Source organism: Capricornis sumatraensis, chromosome 9 (assembly GCF_032405125.1).
Source record: "Capricornis sumatraensis isolate serow.1 chromosome 9, serow.2, whole genome shotgun sequence".
NCBI lineage: Eukaryota > Metazoa > Chordata > Mammalia > Artiodactyla > Bovidae > Capricornis > Capricornis sumatraensis.
The window spans coordinates 80,266,370-80,292,635 of NC_091077.1; the positions used below are offsets into that span (position 1 = coordinate 80,266,370).

Genomic DNA, 26,266 nt, shown 5'->3' on the forward strand with positions numbered 1-26,266 from the left:
TTCAGTATGTCTGCCCTCTAGGGCATGGATTTGAATTCAGAGCTGCCAAGCTGCATAGTTATGCTGCATAACTTAAGTATACTATTCTAGCTGGCTGCCCAGAGACCTCATTGAGGCAGTTTTAGCTTCTTTTCAAAATTTCCACTATCATTTAGGCAGTAATTTCTCTGGAGCTGTGTTATATGTATTATTCCCAAATGTTAGTGGTCTACTGTGGTCCTGAATTTTGCCGTTTGCCTTTGGCTTATCTCCTCTCACAATTACTGTATAAAAACAGTCTATGTCTGACGCAGGATACAGCATGATTGGGGCTGGTGCATGGGGATCACCCACAGAGATGTTATGGGGAGGGAGGTGGGAGGGGGTTTCATGTTTGGGAACACATGTAAGAATTAAAGATTTTAAAATTTAATAAAAAAAAAAAAAATAAAAGCAATCTGTACAAAAAAAAAAAAAAAAAAACACCAATGTGTTTTCTCATAGAAGATTTCCAAATATTTAAGCAGAATATTTTTTAGCATTCTCTTAGAGAGACTTTATCTTTCTCATTAGAGATATTTATTTTGTTTTTTTTTTTCCCCCAGTTACTTTTTTTTTAGCCAACGGAGAGAATTTTTAAAATTCTTTTCTTTAACTGGATATGTCAGATCTGAAATTGTATTAATTTCCTCTATACAAGAGGACATCATTAGTTGCAAAATCATTGCTAAGAATAAAGATTCTTAACCATTGATTCCAATTATAATGAATATAAAAGCTAAAGTGTTTCTATTAACAGAAAAGTAAACTCAAAAGCCAGGCTGGTACTAGTAATAATATGCATGTTATAAATACCTCAATGTTGTAAAAAACGTGACAAAATTCCTGTAGTCATCTCAAAATTAATGGCAACTACAGAATTTCTGGGTCCCATCCCATACAAAATAGGTGTATTTTTATTTAAATGAAACATTAAATTTCACTGTAATAATACAGAAATGTGAGCAGGAAGAGGAGATGATATATAGTTTATGTGAAAAATGGAAGATGTGATAGAAGTAGTGATTTCATTTACTTCCTGGCTGATTTCAGAAAAGCCTGTAGAGTACAGTTGGATCTGTAATAGTTCATATAAATGAAAACTTAAAGAAAATACTCATGTGAAGAAATCTCTTCCTTCCTTAATTGCTAAGGGGTTAAGTGCTTTGTGTGATGATACTTTTTAAGGACTTAGGTTTCTTGGATAAACGCTATTATAATAAATCCTGTTCTGTTCAGATTAAGGGATTGGCCATATCTCAAACTGATATAATGTCTAATAATAAAATATTCTAAAATTTTATGTATTTATAGGTTCAGTCTTATTACTGAGTCATAGAATTCTTAAGATAAATGCTACTAATTAATGAAATGAATGAAAAAGGTCATTAAGGAAAAATCATCATTTGTAGTATGAACATAACAGTGTTGCAGGTATTAAATCATCAGGTTATATTTTTTATTACAACCTTTTTGCTCAGTACAAATTGTACTTTTTCCTGAGTGTTGAAACCGTAATTATTAATAATGGTTGTACAGACATATATGAACTCTCCCAATAACACTGCTAGATTTATTTTGAATGTTTAGAATGATATTTGCTAGACTATCACAGCACAGTTTTGTGGAAGATTTAAAAATATAATGGCTAATCTTTTAAATATATAACATTTATTTGTATTTATTTTAGTTTATGATTGAAGTAAAGAATTCTGCTGTATCTTGTATACCAACTGATTGGGTTAAGGTTGGAAGGTAAGTTTAAAAATACATGTTTTTTATTATTCATGTAGATTATAATAATAAATTACCTTCATGCTTCTGGACTGTTAAAAGCACATCCTTGACATTAAAAGCAGTTCTTGCCCTTCAGTTTCCTTGTGGAACTTTTAATTAGAGAAATAATTATCTTAAACTCTTTTAATCATTGATTTTTAAACATTTTGTCCAAAAGGTATCTTATTTGTATATATTTGTTTTCTTGTTTTGTGAATTACTACTTTATCCTTATACTTCAGAGTACACTTTAAACACATGAAAAGAGAAAGTTGCAGAACCTTCAATTTTAAGATTAATTTGGTTGCTTGAACTTCTTGATGAATGCTATACCTGACATTTCTTTTAAGAAGCTGACATTTCATTTTCTGCCTCAATGAGCTCTGCCTTTCTTTATTCTTAATGCTTTCCATGGCACATAGTTATACTAGTTCTTTACATGTTGTTTTTAAAAGTTATGTCTTGAATTCATGAAAATAATCAGAAACAAAATTAGAGAACCACATGAAACCCTGCCTTTTCTTCTTGGTTAGGCATTAATCCTCAAGAGGTGACTCATTAAAGAAGTGGTTTTAGAGAAATTTATTTCCTCTTGTGTGTGGTACTGTTTCTGAAATATTTATTACTACTGTTGGTATGTTTGTGTCAACTTGAGATGAAAATGTTACATTTTCCTAAGATAGTAGAATAGGGACTAGTAGCTGGTGATGGTATGAAGGAATGCTATGTTAAGAGTGGAAGGAAATTTTGACATGATTTTGACATGATGTGTGAATGATTATTAATTTATTATTTTAATAAAAAATCCTGTTATCCATGGCCACTATCAAAGGATCCTGAAAGCATAGTCATGGGTTTCTTTAGCTCTAATACCATCTTTTTTTTTAATCAGAAGCTGTAATTGAGCTTCAGATGTTGTTGATTATAGGGAATGTTTTCTTCTTTGGCAGCCATTCTTTCCTTTATCAATTTTTGTCCTATACTACAGCTAATGAATGGTAATACACTTTATGAAGAGAAATTACTAGAAATCATGTTAATCTGTCTAGAACAACCACTGAAAAGTCACACTAAATGAGTTTTGTCAGAAGAAAAAGCTATGATTAATATGTTTGCATAGAAATCTAGATAACATACTTCAAAAGCAAGCAAGGCATAAATCAATACCAGTGTCTTTTCAACATTTCAGTGATATAAATCAAATGAATAAATGTGGTTGGGAAGGTATTTTTTATCTGTTTAGCCACCAGAGCCTTGACAAGAGTAAGTTAAAATATCACTAGGCAGATTTTGAATGCAAAAGGCTCATTTTCAGTAACTTGCCAAATTAAAGATAATTGTGACCATGTGTTAACAGGAGTGAGTGTGCAGAGATCAGAGTACACTCTGTCATCACTCAACCTTGACCTTTTCTTCTTAAAGTTTCCATCATAGTAATAGCATCAATAAGCAGTAATCACTACCACAGTGGAATGGCTCCTAACATTGAGTTCAGTTCAGTTCATTTGCTCAGTTGTGCCTGACTCTTTGCGACCCCATGAACTGTAGCTCACCAGGCTTCCCTGTCCATCACCAACTGGCAGAAGTAGCTCAAACTCATGTCCATCGAGTTGGTGATGCCATGCAACCATCTCATCCTCTGTCATCCCCTTCTCCTCCTGCCTTCAGTCTTTCCCAGCATCAGGATCTTTTCTAATGAGTCAGTTCTTTGCATCAGATGTCCAGAGTGTTGGAGCTTCAGCATCAGTCTGTCCAGTGAATATTCAGGATTGATTTCCTTTAGGAAATCATTGAGTACTAGTGACATAATTACTCTGCTGAGCACTATCTGATCCTCCCAACAGTACCTACGGGCTTCCCTGGTGACTCAAATGGTAAAGAATCTGCCTGCAGTGGAGGAGATCCTGGTTCAGTCCCTGGGTCGGGAGGATCCTCTGGAGAAGGGAATGGCTACCCACTCTAGTATTCTTGCCTGAAGAATTCTATGGACAGAGAAGCCTGGTGGGCTACAGTCCATGGGAAGATTGGACATGACTGCGCAAGTAACATTTTCACTTTTCATGAGGTAGATACTATTGTTATCCTCATTTGATAGGTGAGGAAAGTTTTTAGTTTAGACAAAATCAGTTTTATTGGCCCAGAGTCACATAGATAGTGAGTAAGTGACAGAGTTGGAATCTTACTGTGGATTCTCTGACTGGGGACCCATAGCATCCACCACTGTGCTCTGTAGCTTCTTGATGAGGAAGCAGAGTTTGCAAGCTCAGAAGAGGACTACATGATATTTCTTCCCATCCAGGGTCACTGTGAATCTGCTGTTGGATCATGAACCCTTCTTTGACTGCCTCCTGAATTAATGCATTGCTGTTCATTGTAATGCTTTTTTTAAAATTGAAATACTTTAATCATATAGAAAAGTATAAAATATAAAAAATGATATGACCTTCACCAATATATCCAACTATTTGATTTGTTAGGACTTAAATTTGTTATATTTGCTTCTGATCTTTTTTTTTTTAAACCAAAGATTTTCATTTTGTATAATTTACAGAAAAAACCTCTTTATTTATGAAACAGAAATTCTAAACTTTGATTTTTGCCATATGGATATAACTTGAATTTTAAAAGCTTCCTAACAAAGTACTCTGAACTTCAAATACTTTATTTACAATAAAGATCTTTGGAATCAATAAGGTTTAGGATCATAATTAAAGAATGTTCTCTATTTACAGCTATTTACTTTCAAGGTTCATCAGAGAATAGTAAATAACTACTTTAATTTTCTGAAGTGATGGCATTACTGACTTCTTAGTAACCTTGATTTTCTATTTATGTTTTTTCTCCTTTTCTAGCACAAAAGCTGTGAGCCGCTTTCACTCTCCTTTTATTGTAGAAAATTACAGACAACTGAATCAGCTCCGGGAGCAGCTAGTCCTTGACTGCAGTGCTGAATGGCTTACTTTTCTAGAGTGAGTTTACAATGAAAAATGTAATCTGACTTTTTGCTATGAGAAATAGACCGGAAAATCTTTCCACCAAAAAGAAAAGTAGAGATTACTGCTTGTGACCTGCCATAAAATAGTTGAGTACATGTGTTCTCTGATTTTATTTTTAATCTATTGAAATGCAAACTCATCTTAGTCTTTGGTAAGAGACCAAATATACTTTTTATTACTGTACTAACATTTTGTTGCTAAAGATGTTTATTAATGTCACTTTGAAATTCTACCTTGGATTTTGTTTACTTTTCTTGTATAAAGGCTTAACATTTTCAGAGTTGGACAAGTATGGGTTAGTTGTTTTATTGCATTGGCCAAAAAGTTTGTTGTTACAGGACACAAAGTCTGTACGTTGTTCCAGGAAAACTCAAACGATCTTTTTGGCCAACCCACTATCTCCGTTTAATTTTTTTCTTATATTTTTGCATCCTTTACCTATTTCCCCCTACTTTGTATCTTGAAAAAATTCAAATCTGTGGGAAGTTGAAATGGTGATCTCTGTACTCTTATCAGTTCAGTTCAGTTCAGTTGCTCAGTCATGTCCGACTCTTTGTGACTCCATGAATCACAGCAAGCCAGGCCTCCCTGCCCATCACCAACTCCTGGAGTTCACTCAGACTCATGTCCATTGAGTTGGTGATGCCATCCAGCCATCTCATCCTCTGTCGCCCCTTCTCCTCCTGCCTCCAATCCCTCCCAGCATCAAGGTCTTTTCCAATGAGTCAGCTCTTCGCATCAGGTAGCCAAAGTATTGGAGTTTCAGCTTCAACATCAGTCCTTCCAATGAACATCCAGGACTGATCTCCTTTAGAATGGACTGGTTGGATCTCCTTGCAGTCCAAGGGACTCTCAAGAGTCTTCTCCACCACTACAATTCAAAAGCATCGATTCTTTGGCACTCAGCTTTCTTCGTAGTCCAACTCTCACATCCATCCATGACCACTGGAAAAACCATAGCCTTGACTAGATGGACCTTTGTTGACAAAGTAATGTCTCTGCTTTTGAATATGCTTTCTAGGTTGGTCATAACTTGCTTTCCAAGGAGTAAGCGTCTTTTAATTTCATGGCTGCAGTCACCGTCTGCAGTGATTTTGGAGCCCCAAAAAATAAAGTCTGACACTGTTTCCACTGTTTCCCCATCTATTTCCCATGAAGTGATGGGACCAGATGCCATGATCTTCGTTTTCTGAATGTTGAGCTTTAAGCCAACTTTTTCACTCCCCTCTTTCACTTTCATCAAGAGGCTTTTTAGTTCCTCTTCACTTTCTGCCATAACGGTGGTGTCATCTGCATATCAGAAAGTTTTTGATATTTCTCCTGGCAGTCTTGATTCCAGCTTGTGCTTTTTCCAGCCCAGTGTTTCTCTTGATGTACTCTGCATATAAGTTTAATAAGCAGGGTGACAATATATAGCCTTGACGTACTCTTTTTCCTATTTGGAACCAGTCTGTTGTTCCATGTCCAGTTCTAACTGTTGCTTCCTGACCTGCATATAGGTTTCTCAAGAGGCAGGTCAGGTGGTCTGTGTTCGTTACCTAGGTTTATTTAAAGTGTTAAGATTTTACTACATTTGTTTTATATCTCCTTCACACTTTTTTTTTTCTGAAACATTTTAAAGTAAGTTTTAGACATTATAACACTTTGCCCCTAAATACTTAAGCATACGTTTTCTAAAAATAAGGACATTTTGCTATATAATTTTGCTACCACTATTATACCTAAGAAACTTTAATTGTTGTTGTTCAGTTACCCAGTCGTGTCTTAGTCTTTGCAACCCATGGACTGCAGCTACTAAGTTAAATATTAAATTGTCTCAATTCCTCTTCTCCCCATATTTTTATTGTTTTTATTTTTTATTGAAATTGATTGATTTACAATTGATGTACAGAGTTATGCCAGACTCTGCTGTATATAGCACAGTAACCCAGTTATATACATATAGACATTCCTTTTTTATATTCTTTTCCATTGTGGTTTGTCATAGGATATTGAGCACATTTCCCTGTGCTATACGCTAGGACCTTGTTGCTTACTCATCTATATGTATTAGTTTGCATCTGCTAATCCTAAACTCCCAGTCCTTCCCTCCCTCAGCCCCCTCCTCCTCGGCAACCACAAGTCTTTTCTCCATGACTGTGATTTCCCCTCCTCCCATATTAAAAAAAAAACCTTTCACATGTTGCATTTTGTCTATTAAGTTTTATTAATATATTTTAATCTAGAATAGCGCTCTACCTTTATATTATGAAATTTAGAGGGGAGGCATCCATGCCATTGTCTCAAAGAATCTCTCATTCTGGATTTATTAGCAGTCACATGTTCCTCGTAATAGTTTTAAGTTGGTGGTGTTCTGATAAATGGTGAATAGCCAGCTCTCTGGAGAGCAGTAGTGTGTGTTTGATTTCTCTGGTGTCACTACACCATCCAGGACTGATTACAAGCTCCTGCTGGCCTCGATTGAAAAGAGATGTGCACACAGTTGACTTTCATGAGTCCATAGAAGTCAGCTCCAGACCGCCAGTCACCTAAGCACTTTGTTTATTAGCTCATTTTGTTTCATAAGAGCCCTAAGAGTGAAATATTATTATCATCCCCAATTTACAAATGAGTAAGGTGAGCGACAGAAATTAAAATTAAGTTGTCCACAATAAGACTGTAACCCAGATTCAACTCAGGGCGTGTGGTGGTAGGGCATGTGACCTATACTGTCAGGCTGTAGAGCCTGGCTATGGTGAATCAATCCATGGGCATCACTGGGAAATCTCTCAGTCTTGCTCTTTAAAAATTTAAACAGTATATTCAGTGTAGTCTTCAGGGAACTTTTTTCCATTTAAAGTAACAACTCTGACAAGTGAAAAAGGAGGAACAAAAAAGATATTATGTGACAGTTTTTAAAAGGTGGTAGGTTGGTACTATCTCTTGTTGCCCAGAGGAGTTTTGGATTACAGGATCAGAAAGAGATTTCAGTACACTTACCCCGAATCTTTTGAGATTATCTTGACTCTGAGTCTTGAATCCGGGGATAGAAATTTGGTCTACTGACTTCCTTTTCCAACTTACTTTCAATTACTCTTGCTAAGGATTTTCAGGGCTCTTTTGAGTTTTTGTTTTCCTGACTTTCCCCTTAGTGATATCACTAAGAACATGAAAAGTGGACTGATGTTTTCCCTTTCAAGCTTCAAGGACTGTATTCTAGGGTTCTAGGATTCAATGAGATTGTTCATCTTCACTGTCTGCATAGTGTATGTGATTTTATAGGTCTAGGTTATGTTCTTTCCTGGTTCTAGAGTAGAGAAAGTTCAGATCTCCCAGGGTAAAGATTTTGGCACTATCCTGATTCTTTATTCCTTTTTTCGCCTTTATCTATTATCAAATTCCTGTTTGTCTTTTTTCTCTTTGAAACATCTCTTTGATTTGCCCCTTCCTCTCCTATCCTCTTCTCACACCCCACCATTCTTACTGTGTCAGCCCTCTGCCTGGGCCCTTCTACCCCATTAACCCAGGAGAATCCTGCTCTCATCATACTGTGGCTTGGCTGGAGTTGGGAGCTGCTGAGAGTAAGCTAGCATTAAATAAAACATCACAGAATAATATGATATAATATATTGCTAAGTAAAAAAAGGATGAAAAGTATTAAAAATGTGATGCCAGTTCTGTATGTGTAAATTCACATACATGCACAGCATACACATTTTTGTATTTTAATATTATATTGAATATTATATAATACTAATATAATATATTAAATGTATTATATATGAATATTATATAATATATAATATATTAATATATTATATTATATTTATATTATATTGAATATATATGCTATTATTAATATGCTTATTGACCATATATATATAAATAACTTCAAATATTAACATTAATTCTGGAGGGTGAGATTACTGGAAGTTTAATGTACTTTGCAGATCCATGATATCAAAAGTTTCTGTAATATACATATAGTACTTTCAAATAGAAAAATATAAATTTTTTTATCTAAAGAATATTGGCTGAAATTTAGCTACAACATTTGCAGCTAGACCCCCACTTGAGAATAGCAGTGATTGTTAGACATACTATTTATTGAAGTGCCAGATGGTGTGAATATAATGTCATTTCAAAAATGATTAACCTCATTGAATCTGACACCAGAGGACTGAATACCAGCTATACAAGTGTTTTTGTCTCTTACTGAGATACTAACAGTTGTCCATTAGTTATATTACTTTATATTAAAATATTGCAAGAAATCAAGGCTGTAAGAAAGTCTGTGAATGGAACCCTCTCTCAAAAAACAGTGTCTCTTCTTTCATGTTCTAAAAAATGGGCTCTCGATATTGAATAATCTCAATTGAAAAATCTTTAATAATAAGATTATTGAATATTATTCAGTTGAATAAAATTACATCTCATACAGTTGTTCAAGGATTTTAGAAATACATTTGCAAATAGAAAATAAAATATTCTCCTTTTTAATTAACTTCAAATATTATTGAATCACATCGGATGGTAAACTGTCATAATAACTTTAGAAGCCCAGTGTCTTTAATCTTCTTCCCGTGGACCCAGCAATACCTTTTGAGATTAAATCACAGTGATTAGTTGAAGTTGTTTTTGGTGGCTTACTGGTAAAGTTGTATGTTGTTATGACATAAACCCAGGTCTATTGGATTGTTACCTGAATTGTCCATTTTTCAGCCTGTCATTTTTCTAAAATGATCTCTTTGAAATTTGATCAAGAATAACAAATAGACAAAGACCAAGAAGTCAAGCAAGGCTTTGTAAGAGTTGTGATGGTGATGTTTAAGGTTTATGATAGCTTAAAATTTTTTTTCACATGCCTTATTTATACAGTTGACATGAAAAGGAACATTGTTGTCCACAGCTAAATAATTTACCTTCTCTCTCCTGCCTTTTTTGTTGTTGCTAAGCTGAACTGGTACTGACCAAGAGTTAAGTTACTCATTTCAATCCTGGAAGTTAGATCATCAGGGATAGTTATCCTCAACCTAAGGCTGTTGGGTAGTGACAAATTAGTGGCCTGGACAGGACCTGAGAAGGAAGGAGTGGGGATAAGAAAAAATCGGCTGTTTTTTAATTTTGTTTACTGTAGTGCCACAGATATATTGAACACTCAGATCCAGAGAGGCAAGAGCAGAAATATCAAATATGGCTGCTTTCTGACAAAAGAGAGAGTGCCAGGATAGGAAGACCAGATAGATTAGTAATTAGAATAGGAAAAAATAAAAAGTATTTAAAATAGGGACAGAATCAGCCACAGTCCAAGGGGTAGATGAGTGGTCAGATCTAAAATTGCAGCTAGGCTAGAAATGACAGGGCGCCCTCAGGAGCATTATGTCCATACAGCACATGGCATCTTCAAAACTAAGAATCATTTTTAAGGTGGCAGCTGAGTGCTCCTGTTTAATGTCAGGATCCAGTCTCCTTTGTGTTTGGTATTTTGCACAGACTCTTAACATTGTTAGTGGTAACCATGTAGTCCTTCTGAGTAACTTTAATTTGGGGGAAATAGGTAAATTATATTCATTATGCTCTCCTTGTTTATGAGGTTCTCAATTTGCTGACAAAGGTCCATCTAGTCAAAGCTATGGTTTTTCCAGTAGTCATGTATGGATGTGAGAAGCGGACCATAAAGAGGGCTGAGCACTGAAGAATTGACGGTTTTGAACTGTGGTGCTAGAGAAGACTCTTGAGTCCTTTGGACAGCAAGGAGATCAAACCAGTCAGTCTTAGAGGAAATCAACCCTGAATATTCACTGGAAGGACTGATGCTGAAGCTGAAGCTCCAATACTTTGGCTGCCTGATGCAAAGAGCTGCCCCATTTGAAAAGGCCTTGATGCTGGGAAAGATTGAGGGCAGGGGAAGGGATGACAGAGGGTGAGATGGTTGGACAGGAGTTTGAGCAAACTCAGGGAGATAGTGAAAGGACAGGGAAGCCTGGCATGCTGCAGTCCGTGGCATCTCAGAGTTGGATACAGCTTAGCAACTGAACAAGTGCTGTATCTACTCAGACAAAGAAGTTTAAACTATACTGTAAATATACCCTGTAATTCACGAATAGTTAGAATTAAAACTGAATATTTAAAATGTTCTAGTATCTGGAAAAGTCATTTACATAGAATATCTTATTTTAATATTAATAAAAAGTCAGAAATTATGGGTTCTAGAAAACCAGTACAATGGTAATAATATTGAATAACTGATCACATAGTAGCTTAATCTGGATATCCTTTTCTAATAGGAAGCACTCTAAAAACACTTGGATTTAAGAAGCAAACAGACTAAATCTCTTAGTTTCTGAAACTCACAGTATTAAATAGAGAAATATTTTTTAAGATTTGTATTCAGTATAATACTCATCTCTTTTGGAGAGGATCATCTTTAGCAGGTTATGAGGAACTCCTGTGATAAGAGATAATGAAAGTATCTAAGCAAAAAAGGAAAGGAAAACCCCTACATACAGCGTATGTTTCTTTTAGCATAAGTCTTTCAATGCAAGTCTTTTAAACTTTTAGATCACCAGCTACCTAATTAGCCAAAGATTTAAAGTGACCTTTTAAAAAAGTCTAATATTTAATTTTTATATGAATTATTAATAAGAAAGCTGAAGATCACTAAAAAAAGGACCTTTCTTCTTGCTTGCCTTCAAAAAATTTATTGCAGTGCCAACTCTATCATTAGATGTTAGATAAATCAGGTGGACCTGATGAGCTCTACCATTGAGACACTTCCAGTAAATTTTAGGAGAAGATATTGAAACTGTTTTCCTAGTTTGGACAATGCTGTGAAGGATATGTGCAAAGGGAAGCTGATCCATTTGGGTAGTTCGTGATGTCATTTAAGTTAAATGAAAATAATCTCTACATTAGTTTTAATTAGGTCTGAGTTCACGGTAATGGTCAGATGAAATGTGCAATATGGTATTAATAGTAGATGTCTTTGTAAAGAAACTTTTAAAATATATATATTTTTTCTTTTTCCAAATAAAGTCTCAGAAATCAAGTTATTAAACAGAAAATAGTTCAATGTAATTTCCACTTTTCTTAACTGCTAGCTGTGTGCCTAGTTATTTATTTATGCTCATCATAGCTACCAAACTGATTACTTATTGTACAGTTTTTATAGATCTAAGAAATCAATTTGCTCACCTTTTTGTTGTTGTTGTTGCTTCTGTAGGAATTTCAGTGAACATTATCACACCTTGTGTAAAGCAGTCCATCACCTAGCAACGATTGACTGCATTTTCTCCCTGGCCAAGGTCGCTAAGCAAGGAGTTTATTGCAGGTAATGTGTTTTGTTTTGTTTACCTCAGCTCTTTTCAGTGCTTTAGAACAGATAGAATTTTTCAATTAATTTAGTGTTCCTTGGTGGCTCAGCTGGTAAAGAATCTGCCTGCTATGTGGGATACCTGTGTTTGATCTCTGGGTTGGGTAGATCCCCTGGAGAAGGGAATGGTACCCACTCCAGTATTCTGGCCTGGAGAATTCCATGGACTGTATAGTCTGTGGGGTTGCAGAGAGTCAGACCTGACTGAGTGACTTTCACTTTCATTATAAAGTATTAAAATTACTCAAATATGTTGAACTCTTGGTAAAGCTGAATGTCATACACATATAGCTTGATTTAAAATTAAGAAATTCCTTTCTTGCTCTACCATTGAGTATAATGAAAGCAGATGATGACTATAACTAGAGGGAAATGTTACATATTTCAATTTTTAGGTTTATGTGGGTGACATTTTTTATAGAGGAGCAATCCTTTCATTTGTTAGCATTCACTTGAACACTTATGATATGTTTAACTTTGTAATTATAAAAGTCTTATTTAAACATCATCTAAATCAGATATGGGGGAGACTTAAGGTATGATTCATTTTAAGGCAAATTCCACTCAGTTGCTCTCAAATTGCTCTTCCTTAAGACTAAATCTTAAGCTAAAGCTTTGGCTCAGTGCCCTGCCTTCCAGGCCCACTGGGGCACAGAGGTCCTGCTTTCCAGGCCCGAGGGGGTAGTAATCCTGTTCCCATAGCTTTGCTGGGCAGGGGTTAGGCCCCTAAGGCTCCAGGCTGCCCAGTCCCCGCAGTGGTTCGTTCCGTGGCCAAGCTCTGCTTCTGAGGTGGCCCCACTTCTGCTTGGCGTTCTGTGCCTGGGCTCATTCCAGCAACTCCCCTAGGCTGCAGTTCTGCATTGGGGGCTCTCTGTGAAGCCCTTTTGGGGGCTCTCTGGGGTCTCTATATAAGAGTAGTAGCCTATTCCTGAGGGCTCTGCCCTTAAGACCTAATCACCTCCCAGCGGCATAGGTTTGATCACCAGCCTGGTTATTTTAACCACTAATCTTAAACTAAGTTTCATAACCTCTGTGCTCCTCAGTTTCTTCATATTCTTCACAAAATAATATCTAGCCCTTAGAACTGTTGTACAAATTAAATGAGGTAAAGACTTTATGAAATTCTAAGAAGAACCGGGCAGATGATAAATACTTAATAAACAGTGATAGTTACTCCCTGATGTTTATTCAAACATCAGAAAGAATTAAGTATTGTAAAATTTTTTTGCCTATAATAAAAACATCTGAGCTTATGGGTTGTTAGTATCTTTCATACCTATCATTATTTATTTTTTTAAAAATCACTTTTGGTTTTCCATCAGTTCACAATCTTTTCTGTGTTTTTGAATGTGGTAAGCGTAATTATCTCAAAGTCTGTGTCTGATGATTCATATGTCTGTGGTCCTTGTGGGTCTCTTTCTATTGTCTGTTGTTTCTGTTCATTTTCATTCATGCATCTCTTTGAATGCCTGCTTATTTTGATTATCTTCTGGGCATTATATTTGCAAAGTCATTTGTATAAATAATTTGATGTATGTTTCTCCGAAAGGGTCACATCTTAAGACACTAATGTTGTTCTGGCATTACTTAGTCCACATCAGAGCTTGAGAAGGTTCAGAAATTCAAAGGATTAAAGATTCAAAAGTTCAAAGATTCAAAGCCTGCAGTTCTCACTTCAGATCCAGTGTTCTACCTGGTGTGCAGTCTTTTGGTGTCTCAATCCAGATTAAAGCTGTTTATAGTGCTCAGCATCCCCTCAGAAAGCAGCAGAAATCAGCAAACACCCTCCCTGGCCCTCTATCCTCGGTCCTACCCCGGGTCCTGGCCTGGTAATTCCTTGTTGTCTTGTTAGTTGTCAGGTGGCTTCAAGTAGTATACTTCAGGTGAAGTACAAGTTTTCTATACTTTATCCAGCCTTTTATTTGTCCTCAGTAGGATTGTTCTAAACCGCATCTTCTGTCAGTAACACAGTGTCAGGAAATGTCACATGCTAAAATACTTTCCAAATTGGATACTATATATTTTATAGTAAGAAAATTTCACCTGAAAAATTTTAAATGAGAATTGTGCCATCATCTTTAAGTAATACAATCAGTCTCTCTCTCTCTCTTTTTTTTTTTTTTTGGCAGCCATAAAATTGAGTAAATAGCCATGAAATAGGAAGCTTTTTTCTAAAATGCATTTAAAACTAGTATCTAAATAATCTGAAGTTTATGCTCTTTTCCCTTAGATTTCCAGCTTGTTTAAAGATTTTTAGGCATTTGAGTTATTGCAGTTAGTTCAAGTTGATCATTAGCTTCATAATTACAGTCGTCTTTCTAAATGTTATTAGGACATTTTATTCACTATATTCTAAATTGTTATACAGAAGTTCTTATTCCAGGTCTTTGTATCCAATTTGCCTTCTGGACATTGTACATTTTTACTAATATAGACTGTTGTTCTGTTTCTCTGGCTCATTTAAAGGAGAATAATGCATTTTTAAAAATATAAAATAAAATAGGTAAATTTGTTTAAGGTTAGTGTTTCATTCTTTTCAGGCAGCATCCAGATTTTCTTGGTTCTTTCTCTTCAGTGCCACTAAATGCTATCAACATTTCATATTGTTCTACTATCACTGTCCTGTCCTAATAAATCTTCTCAGGTCTCTGAATAATCATTTGCTTCATACTGTACCAGAAAGTGTTGTCATTATGTAGTTTTGAAGGCAACAGAGTAAGTCAGTGTAGATTTTAGAGCAGAACAAATCACTCAGATTTTTGTTTTAAAGTGAAAACCTTCCTGGGAAGTCATATCAGTGTCATGAATATGATATGTTGATTTCACTTGGCAGAGCACTTAGAATTTTAAAACTGATACAACTTAAAGTTGGTTTCATCATTTTTTCTTTACAGTATATTTGGAACCTATATAGATAAAAATTCTGTTTTAAAATTATACTCTAAAATTTAAAAAGTGTCATTTTCTTGTAACTTTAAATGTCCCTTTTCAAAAGGTGATTTCAAATCATTTACTTGGAAGATACTTTAGTAACTTTGTTTTAGAGATGTGAATGTATACGCTCAGGGTTTTGTTAGTCAGATGTATTTAAGAAGAATTCAATATTCAGGAAAGTATTATTTCTTGGTGTTATGAGTACGTTCAGAAATGTGCTTATATGTGAAAGGTCTGAGTCTAAAAACTCGAGATCACTGATAGGACATTAAGATGAAAAAGAAAAGGGGTCAAGAAATTGATGAAAAGACGTCAACCGTATGAAGCAGTGAGTGCATATTTAAACAATGAGATCACACTGTTAAAATTAGAAAGTTTGATAATACCAAATTTACTAATAGGTAAGGGTATGTTTTGGCCTTGGAGCACAAAATAAAGCAGGGCAAAGACTAACAGAATTTTGCCAAGAAAACACACTAGACATAGCAGACACCCTTTTCCAACAACACAAGACAAGACTCTACACCTGGACGTCACCAGATGGTCAATAGTGAAATCAGATTGGAGAAGCTCTCATACAGTCAGCAAAACAAGACTGGGAGCTGACTGTGGCTCAGATCATGAGCAAAGTTCAGACTTAAATTGAAGAAAGCAGGGACCACTCAGGTATGACCTAAATCAGATCCCTTATGATTATACACTGGAAGTGACAAGTAGATTCAAGGGATTAGATCTGATAGAGTGCCTGAAGAACTATGGATGGAGGTTCATGACGTTGTACAAGAGGCAGTGATCAAGACCATCCCCAAGAAAAGAAATATGAAACGGCAAAATGGTTGTCTGAGGAGGCCTTACAAATAGCTGAGAAAAGAAGAGAAGCTAAGGGCAAAGGAGACAAGGAAAGATATACCCATTTGAATGCAGAGTTCCAAAGAATAATGAGAAATAAGAAAGCCTTCCTCAGTCTTCAGTGCAAAGAAACAGAGGAAAACAATAGAATGGAAAAGACTAGAGATCTCTTCAAGAAAATTAGAGATACCAAGGGGATATTTCATGCAAAGGTGGGCACAGTAAAGAACAGAAATGGTATGGACCTAACAGAAGCAGAAGATATTAAGAAGTGGTGGCAAGAATACACAGAACTATACAAAAAAGATCTTCACGACTTGGATAATTACGATGGTGTGATCACTCACCTAGATCCAGACGTCCTGGAATGCGAAGTCAAGTGGGCTAAGGAAGCATCACTATGAACAAAGCAAGTGGAGTTGATGGAATTCCAGTTGAGCTGTTTCAAATCCTAAAAGATGATGCTGTGAAAGTGCTACACTCAATATGCCAGCAAACTTGGAAAACTCAGCAGTGGCCACAGGATTGGAAAAAGTCAGTTTTCATTCCAATCCCAAAGAAAGGCAATGCCAAAGAATGTTCAAACTACCGCACAATTGCCCTCATCTCACACACTAGTAATGCTCAAAATTTTCCAAGCCAGGCTTCAGCAGTACGTGAACTGTGAACTTCCAGATGTTCAAGCTGTGTTTAGAAAAAGCAGAGGAACAATCACATTGCCACACTGGATCATTGAAAAAGCAAGAGAGTTCCAGAGAAACATCTACTGCTTTATTGACTATGCGAAAGCCTTGGACTGTGTGGGTCACAACAAACTGTAGACAGTTCTTCAAGAGATGGGAATACCAGACCACCTGACCCGCCTCCTGAGAAATCTGTTTGCAGGTCAGGAAGCAACAGTTAGAACCCAACATGGAACAGCAGACTGGTTCCAAATCGGGAAAGGAGTACATCAAGACTGTATGTTGTCACCCTGCTTATTTAACTTATATGCAGAGTACATTATGCAAAATGCCGGGCTGCATGAAGCACAAGCTGGAATCAAGATTGCAGGGAAAAATATCAATAACCTCAGATACGTAGATGACACCACCCTTATGACAGAAAGTGAAGAAGAGCTAAAGAGCCTCTTGATGAAAGTGAAAGAGGAGAGTGAACAAGTTGGCTTAAAACTCAACATTCAGAAAACTAAGATCATGGCATCCGACCCCATCACTTCATGGCAAATAGATGGAGAAACAATAGAAGCAGTGACAGACTTTATTTTTGGGGGGCTCCAGAATCACTGCAGATGGTGGCTGCAGCCATGAAATGAAAAGACAGTTGCTCCTTGGAAGAAAAGTTATGACCAACCTAGATAGCATATTAAAAAGCAGAGACATTACTTTGCCAATAAAGGTCTGTCTGTGGGCTGCCGTCCATGGGATCACGAAGAGTTGGACACGACTGAGCGACTTCACTTTCACTTTTCACTTTCATGCATTGGAGAAGGAAATGGCAGCCCACTCCAGTGTTCTTGCCTGGAGAATCCTGGTGGGCTGCCGTCTATGGGGTCGCACAGAGTCAGACACGACTGAAGCGACTTAGCAGCAGCAGCAGCAGAAGTCAAAGGTATGGTTTTTCCAATAGTCATGTATGTGTGAGTTGGATGTGAGAGTTGGACTGTAAAGAAAGCTGAGCACTGAAGAACTGATGCTTTTGAACTGTGGTGTTGGAGAAGACTCTTGAGAGTCCCTTGGACTGCAGGGAGATCCAACCAGTCCATCCTAAAGGAAGTCAGTCCTGAATATACATTGTAAGGATTGATGTTGAAGCCGAAACTCCAATACTGGGGCCACCTGGTGTGAAGAACTGAGTCATTAGAAAAGACCCTGATGCTGGGAAAGACTGAAGGTAGGAGGAGAAGGGGATGACAGAGGATGAGATGGTTGAATGGCATCACCGAGTTGATGGGCCTGAGTTTTAATTAAAAGCCATTTAAATTTTAACATGCATTTAAAAATATGCATGTCCCATGATTTGAAAATTCCACTTCAAGCATTTCCTGTGGCTTAGAGAAACACTTGAAAATACACACATGTATGTGTATATATGGTTGTTCATTGGAGCATTGTTTATAACATTGAAAGTCTAGACAGTCTGGATGTTCAGTAGTAGAGATAGTAACTTGCTGTTCAGCATATTCGAAAGAATGCCTCCAAGGAATAATCCTTCATCTTCAGTATTCCATACCATCAGGGTTCACTGGACCTATTTTCAGCTTCTGAGTTTTTTAAAGGTCGTATAAAGAAAAAAGAGAAAATTTGTTTTTTTTTTAAAGGAGAATAAAATTTATTCAGTCTTATATTTACCAGATGAGCCCATTGGACCCTTTTATAAATCTGAAATGCATTTTGAGATCTTTAATAATGTTTATCTTGCTTCTGTCTGGAATGTCTTACTATCTCATCATGATATGAATCATTTCATCACTGTTTATCAGTATTTCCCAGCATGCTGTAAAAATCTAAAATAAGAAGGAAGTTGGAAATACAGAAATGAGATAGAAGTCACTGTCATATCATTCTTCATTTTTCTCATTGTGTTTGCCAAACAGTGACATCATCTTTCAAGAAGATGTTAAAGTAACTGGCGATGCCACTGTTGCAGTTTTGTTTCTGACTTTGAGTGAATACAGTTGAGAATTCAGAATTTTTCTTTTCACTCATAATAGCAAAAAGAAAGAAACTGACAGAAGACATTTCAATTCATTATTAGATTATTCTAAAGATGAATGTGAAGAGAAGGATAGCAGTGCTGTATATACTAATGATAGTAGTGACATTTCTTGTATAAAACAAAATCTCAGATTATGAGTGTGCAGATAATATATCTTAGGTGTGTGAATAATATTTTTGTGAGGGCAAAGTGAAATGGAGTATTCTTAATCCAGTTTGTTATTCCAAAAGATGCACCCATCATGCAGTACTTAGTGACAAAAATTGGAACCACCATGATTTGCCAAAAACACATATGGGAGTATTCTTTTATGATATTTGTACCCTAAAGTTTACTTGATACTGTTTGCTTGGGGATAGGTGCTGAAGCAGGAGAGTGAAAGAAAATAGATGATATAAAATAAAAATACTCATTTGATTGATTATTCAAATTGTCTTTATAAATGTAGGTATGAAAATGTTTTGTAATTATGAAGCAAAGAAGATAGCTATATTCTCTTTATCAAAATTATGAACTTTAAAAGATTTCAAAATGTTCTTCAAACATTGCATTTTCATTGCAAGTGGGAGAAGAACCAGAAATAAGGATAAGCTAGAACCTGTTAGAAATGTATTGAAGTTTAGAATTAGTATTTATAAGTGAATATCTTCCGTGTGCCTGCATGACAGCTGATGCACAGTTACTTAGATTCATAGTGTGTTGCCCATTCCGGGTATATATGCTTGTTGTTTAGTCACTAAGTTGTGTCTAACTCTTCTGCAACCCCATGGATTGTAGCCTGCCAGGCTCCTCTGTCCGTGGGATTTCCCATGCAAGAATAGTGGAATGGGGTTGCCATTTCCTTTTCCAGGGGATCTTCCTGACCCAGGGTTTGAACCCGGGTCTCCTGCATTGGCAGGCAGATTCTTTACCACTGAGCTACCAGGGAAGCCCTATATGTGCTTTAAAAACCTGGAAAATATGAAATAAAAATTTGAAATTTGCTATGTTTGGATTCTTACTAGTTGTCATGACTTTTTCCCCTCACTGTTATTTTTTTCTCAATTCTACATAGTACTTATAAAATGACTTAGAAAAGATTTAAAGAAATAAAAGGACAGAGTCCACTGGACCCACATGATAAATGGTGAAGTCTGTCTTTTATAGGTATCAAGGAATATTAAGTGTGGGGAAAGTAGTTGTGGAATGATGAATTACAGTATGATTCTTGGTTTTTGTTGTTGTTGTTTGTTTATTTTTAAAGAAGAAATCAGAAAGCGATACAATGAGTTTATGGAAACTTAAATGCATAGAAGAACATTGGGAAAGGTAGACACCAAACTGGAAAAGGTAGATGCCAGACTGCTCTCAGTGGTAACCTCTGGGGAGGAAACTGAGAGAAGGCTGGCGCTCAGAGAGCTTGGATAAATCGATGAAGGTATTGGTGAAAACAGAAATATAAGACCTTAAGAAACAAGAAAGGCAAATAAACATTTTTTATATCAAAAAAAGTAAAAGATACTAAAGACCATAGAAAGATGTTTTAATTAAACAGAATGTGAAAATTTTAGGTCATTCTGTCCCCGAGTCCAACATACAATTTATATTAATGTAATAATCCAGAAATAATTTTGCATGATTTTAAAAATTTTATTGCTAAAAATATTTTAAGTAGCAGTAATCTGAAGTGTAATTTTTTTTAATGAATATATCTTAGAGAATAGTAGAAAAAGAAAAAAAAGAAAAAGGATCTTATAAGGGAGATCTTAGTTACAGAGCCATCATAAGACTCTTCTAAAGTTTGTGCTTCAGGGCACTGTAATTATAATAATTGTCTTTCCAATTCTGATTCTACAGTTGAGTTTAAACTTTTATACTCAGCCTTGTCCTGAGCATATGTTCTTAAAGTCCATGTTTAAGGTTTGGTTGTGTGTCTGACAGACTGTCCACAAAAATCTTCATGCTTTTTGAGATTTTTTAAAAGTCTCTTTCCTTGCCTTGTCAATTGAAACATGCTTCTTCTCACAGACCAACTCTACAAGAAGAAAGGAAAATCCTAATAAAAAATGGCCGGCACCCTGTGATTGATGTGCTGCTGGGAGAGCAGGACCAGTTTGTTCCCAATAGTACAGATTTGTCAGTAAGTACCACATCGTGACAATAACAGGTGGACGATGATAACATTGATCTCGAACTTTTAAATACCATATGATGTTTGAAAGTTTTACCCAAGTTTTGCCTTTGGCTTTAAGTCAACTAATCCATGGCTGTAGTTTTATACTCAACACCATATATGGAGTCAGTGCTATTTCCAATAAAAGATTATCCATAGAGGGAACAATTTAGCAACTAAAAGATTAGCCTTAATTAGCTGGTAACCCAGCAAAAATATTTTATATTGTTAAATGCCCACAGGTGCTAATGGAGAGGAAGCACACTATGGTTTTGCAAATTCCTGTTGGTGTATAGTATAGGCTTTGTCTTGTGGTCTGTTTTCAGATGTTTTGTGAAAGGATCACAGATGCTTCAGCTGATTTCAGTGATAAGAATTTTTGTCATTAAAAAAAAAAGAATTTTTGTCATATGGACTAGGGTTCTCTTATAGAACATTAATGATTTACAGTATTTATTCATCTAACACGTACTTACTGAGTACCTTTTTAGCACCAGGTAGTAAAACAGAGTATTAGGACAGACAGTGGAAAGCAAGACAGAAGTATGCCCTGCTGGTAGAGAGCTTGTGGTCTAGCAGGGAAGATAGATTATTGTAATGTGGCTTGGTCAGGCCAGGATTCAGGAGACCAGGTGTCATAGAGCATGTAGAAGATTGACGTAACCCAGAATTAGGGAGAGTGTTTGGGAAGGTTTCCCAGGGATGAGATCCTGACTGAAGAGAGAGTGAGTTAGTGCAGACCAGGGAAACGGGGACAATTACTCCAGGGCAGGAGCCAGGGTGGTGGAGTCTAGGGGTGAAGCGGCGCCGGTGGGCTCAGGGAACTGAAAGATGTTGCATAAGGTTGGGGCATAGACTATAAAGAAACAAGTGTCAGAAATAAGAAAGAGGCCAGTTTGTTTAAAGCCATATTAAGGAGTTTAAAGGGTTTTTGTTTGTTTGTTTGTTTGTTTTCTTCAAGGATTGAGAATGCTAGGAAAAGAGTGTTTAAACCTGCAGAAAAAAGTGAACCTGTGTGTGTATGTTTGTTACACTGAGTTACATTGTCCATGATAAACAGAGCCATGCACTAATTCAGGTGATAAGGGTAATTTTACTCAGTAATATTGTTGCATAGGAAAAAGAGTCTAGCTGAACTGAGTACAGTTTGTGCAGAGATGTTTTTGTTTGTTCAGTCACTAGCTCACGTCCGACTCTTTGCCACCCCCCGGACTGCAGCACACCAGGCTCCTCTGTCCTCCACTACGTCCCAGAGTTTGCTCAAATTCATGTCCGTTGAGTCGATGTTGCCATCTAACCATCTCATCCTCTGCCGCCCTTTCAGAGATGACTAGGTGTCTTAAAGTAAGAATGAGCAAATAGGGAGGAGGGCTGGGCATGGCTAGGTTCAAGGAAGTGGAAACAGAAAAACTGAGAAAAGGGGTTTGGTTAATGTGAAACCCTTCTGGGTTTCATAACTGGCAACTGTTGCTGATCTTCTCCCATGGGGACTGAGAAGGACAGTGAGAGTTTTATCACCATGGATGTTAGCATTTCAAAGAGAGGCTCCACACGCATTTATTTCTAAGTAGTAGAAGACTTACCTTTTAAAGGGGTTAGAGAGGATTTATAACCACAAGATTTCTGAAGTAATTGCTCAAAAAGTAGGTTTGATGTCTGTCTTTCACTAGGTTTTGGCTGGAACAAATACAGATTCTTTCCTGGCACTGTTGTGCTTTTGTAAGCAGGGACTTTAATGGGGACTGGGATCATCCCAAGATTGTGGCCTTGAGCTGTTAAATAGAAACTATATGCTGGCTTTTGTTCTGGTCTCTTAGTGGGGAGGGAATGAAATCATTTGTGCCGAGAGGATTGCAGCTGTTATAGGCCAAGGCTGGAACCCAGTGGGCTCAGAGGAGCCTGACTAGCATTTGATCAAGAAGGGAGTCTCTGTCAACACAGTGAAATTATCTGGTAATGATATGAAAGAATTAACATGGAAGGGGTCGCTAAGTGAGGGAGGTTGTATTGGAGAATGAGGTTCCTGACTTACAGATTCCAGAGGCAGTGTGCTGGGTGATAGAAAGATCCCAGGGATGGCCATGGAAGGTGAGCAGAAGTGGAGGAGGTCTTTGCCCCAGGGATGCTCATGGATGGTGAGTAGCAGAAGTGGAGGAGGTCTTTGGAGATGAGGAGATCAAGGAACAGCTTTTGAGAAGAAGGTATCCATAGGCGTGTTGAAATTGTCCAAACAACTTGATTTGTAGTGGCATGCGAAGGTGGTCCAGGGGTCAGAGATTCCAAGAGATGGAGACTTGATGAGCTGGAGGTAGATGATAAGGCCCTAAAGAAGCAGATATGGGAGAACCTTTGAACCCTGAGATACAAATGAAAGGATGTGGCAAAAGGCTCATCCTTGAAATGGGAAAACTGCAGGGGAGTAACAGCCAGCTTTCAGCTCAAGTCAGTGTGTGAAGGAAATGTTAAACAAGGAGGTTAGAAACATAGAAGTCTTGGGGAATTTTTCAGAGGACAGTGAAAAAATTGAAATGTAGGGAATCAGTTGGAAATTAGATCACAGAAAGGAAACCCAGGGGGGCAGGCAGTGACTATCACAGAATATTCCATCTTGGGCTGTGAGCAGGGTGACAGAGATGTGAGCCTGCTAAATTTGATTGACCATAAGGGTGGGGCAAGTAAAAGGAAATACTTTGAATTATATCTAGTTCAATAATACATTTTTTATATTGCTGACAGAAAAAAAAAAGCGCAACGTGAGAGCTGTGTATTAAGTTTTATGTGGGGCAAAATGAGGACTATAGCCCAGGAGATAGCGTTTCAGATAGCTCTGAGAAACTGCTCCAGAGACATGGGGGAAGGCCATTGTTATGTATGATTTTAGTGAAGTGGGGAACGTGCAGCTAAGCACACATTTTGGCAGATGCTTACTGCTAGTCACAAGGAGCAGATGTCACCATTAATGATTTTAGTGCTTTTCTAGATATGAGGAGATGCAAGAATTGGGCTCAGAATCTTCTCCGGCAAATAAGCTAACTATCTAAAGACCTGGCTGCCAGTTTTTCCCAAAGCCCAGAGTGCCTGATTCCTGATCTCCACCCTGAACTCCTTTCAGGGTGTGTTGGAGAACAGCGGCTGCAGCGGTTTATGACTTAGTCCTTATAGAGGCAAATGGAAGGTGGCAGTTTTTAGCTGGCAGTATCATACAGAAACTTGGAGTAGTACATAACTAGATCTCTGATGTCTGTAAACATGCTTATTCTTAGAGAATTTGTGAGTTGCTTGATTTATCAAACCAAGTCAACAGGCACTAATGTATTTATTGTCTTTTATAGGAAGTCTCTGTGAACATAAGAATTCCTTTTTCAGTGTCCATGATACTAGTAAGGTGTAGCTTTTCTTGAGAAAATAATACAGCTGTTCCCCTTAGTACCTTGGTTTACTTATAAATCACTTGAAATATCATTTCCTATTATTATTCCCATGCCCCTAAACATCAGTCAACTCGATCTCATGTATGTTATTCTTGACACTGAATTTTTATTTTTGTTTCCTTTTCATTCCCCTCCTTTCTATTAAGTAATGTATTACACTATTTAAAACAGCAAAATTTGAGAAACTAAATTAGCCTAATGACAGGGATGTTTTAAAGAAATGTTGAACTCTTTTATTTAAATTTTTACAAAATGAATGGAGCGATTTATTCCAGCAAGCACTTCAGAATATTCCAGAATATTCATTTCTTTTACATATGCTTTTTCTAACTTGAGTAGGAGTTGATATAGAACTGTTGCTATGGCGAAGTACAGTCTTTTTTGCAGGGTATAAATTTCTATATAGGGATAGTGTTGAAGAAGAACTTACTATGTACAACTCAATTTTAAATATTTTATAGGTGTTAATTATAAAATATACTCTGAAAATAATTTCCTGAAAGTCAAGTGGCATTATTGCTTTTGACAGTCATGTAATTTTAAGAAATGGTCTTTTGTACATGTAATTATGAGTGTACTTTTCTGGATCTGTATTATATGAACTGATTATAATGTTTCTAAATGAGCCAAGTTACTGCCCACTTTTCCTCAACCAGTTTTAAGAATACTCATTTTTTTAGATACCCGACACTCAACAAAGGTTTGCCGTATAGCACAGGGAGCTATAGTCAATGTCTTGTAATAACCTATAGTGGAGAATAATCTGAAAAATAATATATGTGTATGTGTATAACTGAAGAATACTCATTTTTTCACATTTCACAATCTTGCATTGATTTACAAATTTTTTGCTAGCATTGTTTTATGAATATTTTATTCTTATAGATTTTAACACAACTACTTTGTGTCAATATTGTGCTTGAATTTAGGCTCACAAAGAAGAGATATAATATCTCTAATCTGGTGAGAAATTGATTCAATTAAAAACGCCAATAGAGTACTTATAAAGGCTATGAGGGACCTGATGGAATATCCAGTAGAAAAATTGCAACAGACTTGAACAGGCATAACAAAGTAGAGGATATCCAAATGGTCAATAAACAAACTAACATTTTTTTAAACTGCTATATTGAGTTTGCTGGAGGAGTATTAGCAAAGACTCAAATAGGAAGTGTGGGGTACTTGTGGGACGTTTGGTGGAGATCCCAATATGAAGGTGGATATAAAAGCCAGAAGAGAGGGCTGAGATGGAGTTAGGGCTTCCACAGTGATCATGAGGCATGTTCAGGGGGTTTAGATTCTGGGTCTGTCTCTCAGGGAGATTGTATAACCCTGTAAAGAAGGCTGAGGAAAAAGCCTTCTCAAGCATTGACATGAAAGGAGTCATTTCACTGAAAGTGGGTTTAAATGAAGAGAACTTTTCAAGTATCTTTTAAATATATCCCTACCTAATGTTTAGCATTTAGTTATTGTTTCTTCTGAACATCAAAAAGATAAAAATACAAAAAAAAATTTTTTTAAGGAGCTATTGTATATTTCTTTTTAGCCTTTAAGACCTCACTCTGCCTCATCTTCTAGGAAACCTTGTTTGACTTCTGCAAGCATAATTGAAAGGAATACACTTTTAAACCCTCTTTTTTTGGTTCCCTTCCCCAACTCCTTACATAATCTGAGTATTTGTAGACTTAGCAGCCACTGGATCTGCCCACCTCCAGTTTTTTCTCCACTCTGCAGCCACAGGGCTTTTCCTAACCTGTCATATCACTCCCTCATTCGAATTAACGCTGAAAATTCCAGCCGTGCAGCTCCCAAGCTACTGCTCCTCTAGGACTTGGCAGATGGTCTCCCCTCAGCCTAGAATGTCATCTTCCCCCGCACCATCCACACCCACCTCCCACACACCCACATCGCACCCCGTCCACCCTCCAGCTCCTGCTCGTTCTTTAAGTGTGGTCTTGGTGTCACATCCTGACTAAGGCTTCCCTCCCGAAGCTGGGATGGGTCCCCCCCGTCATATGCCCGCAACACTCTATGTTTCTCC

General features: G+C 36.8%; 1 protein-coding gene across 1 annotated transcript in view; it reads left to right on the forward strand.

The window, feature by feature from the left end:
- MSH3 (mutS homolog 3) overlaps window positions 1-26,266 on the forward strand; it is a 191,455-nt gene that overhangs the window by 112,388 nt on the left and 52,801 nt on the right. Inside the window, exons 16-19 of the mRNA XM_068980294.1 lie at window positions 1,709-1,773; window positions 4,647-4,763; window positions 11,992-12,099; window positions 20,650-20,761. Coding sequence (XP_068836395.1) covers window positions 1,709-1,773; window positions 4,647-4,763; window positions 11,992-12,099; window positions 20,650-20,761 — 402 coding nt within the window. The remainder of the gene's footprint in view (window positions 1-1,708; window positions 1,774-4,646; window positions 4,764-11,991; window positions 12,100-20,649; window positions 20,762-26,266) is intronic.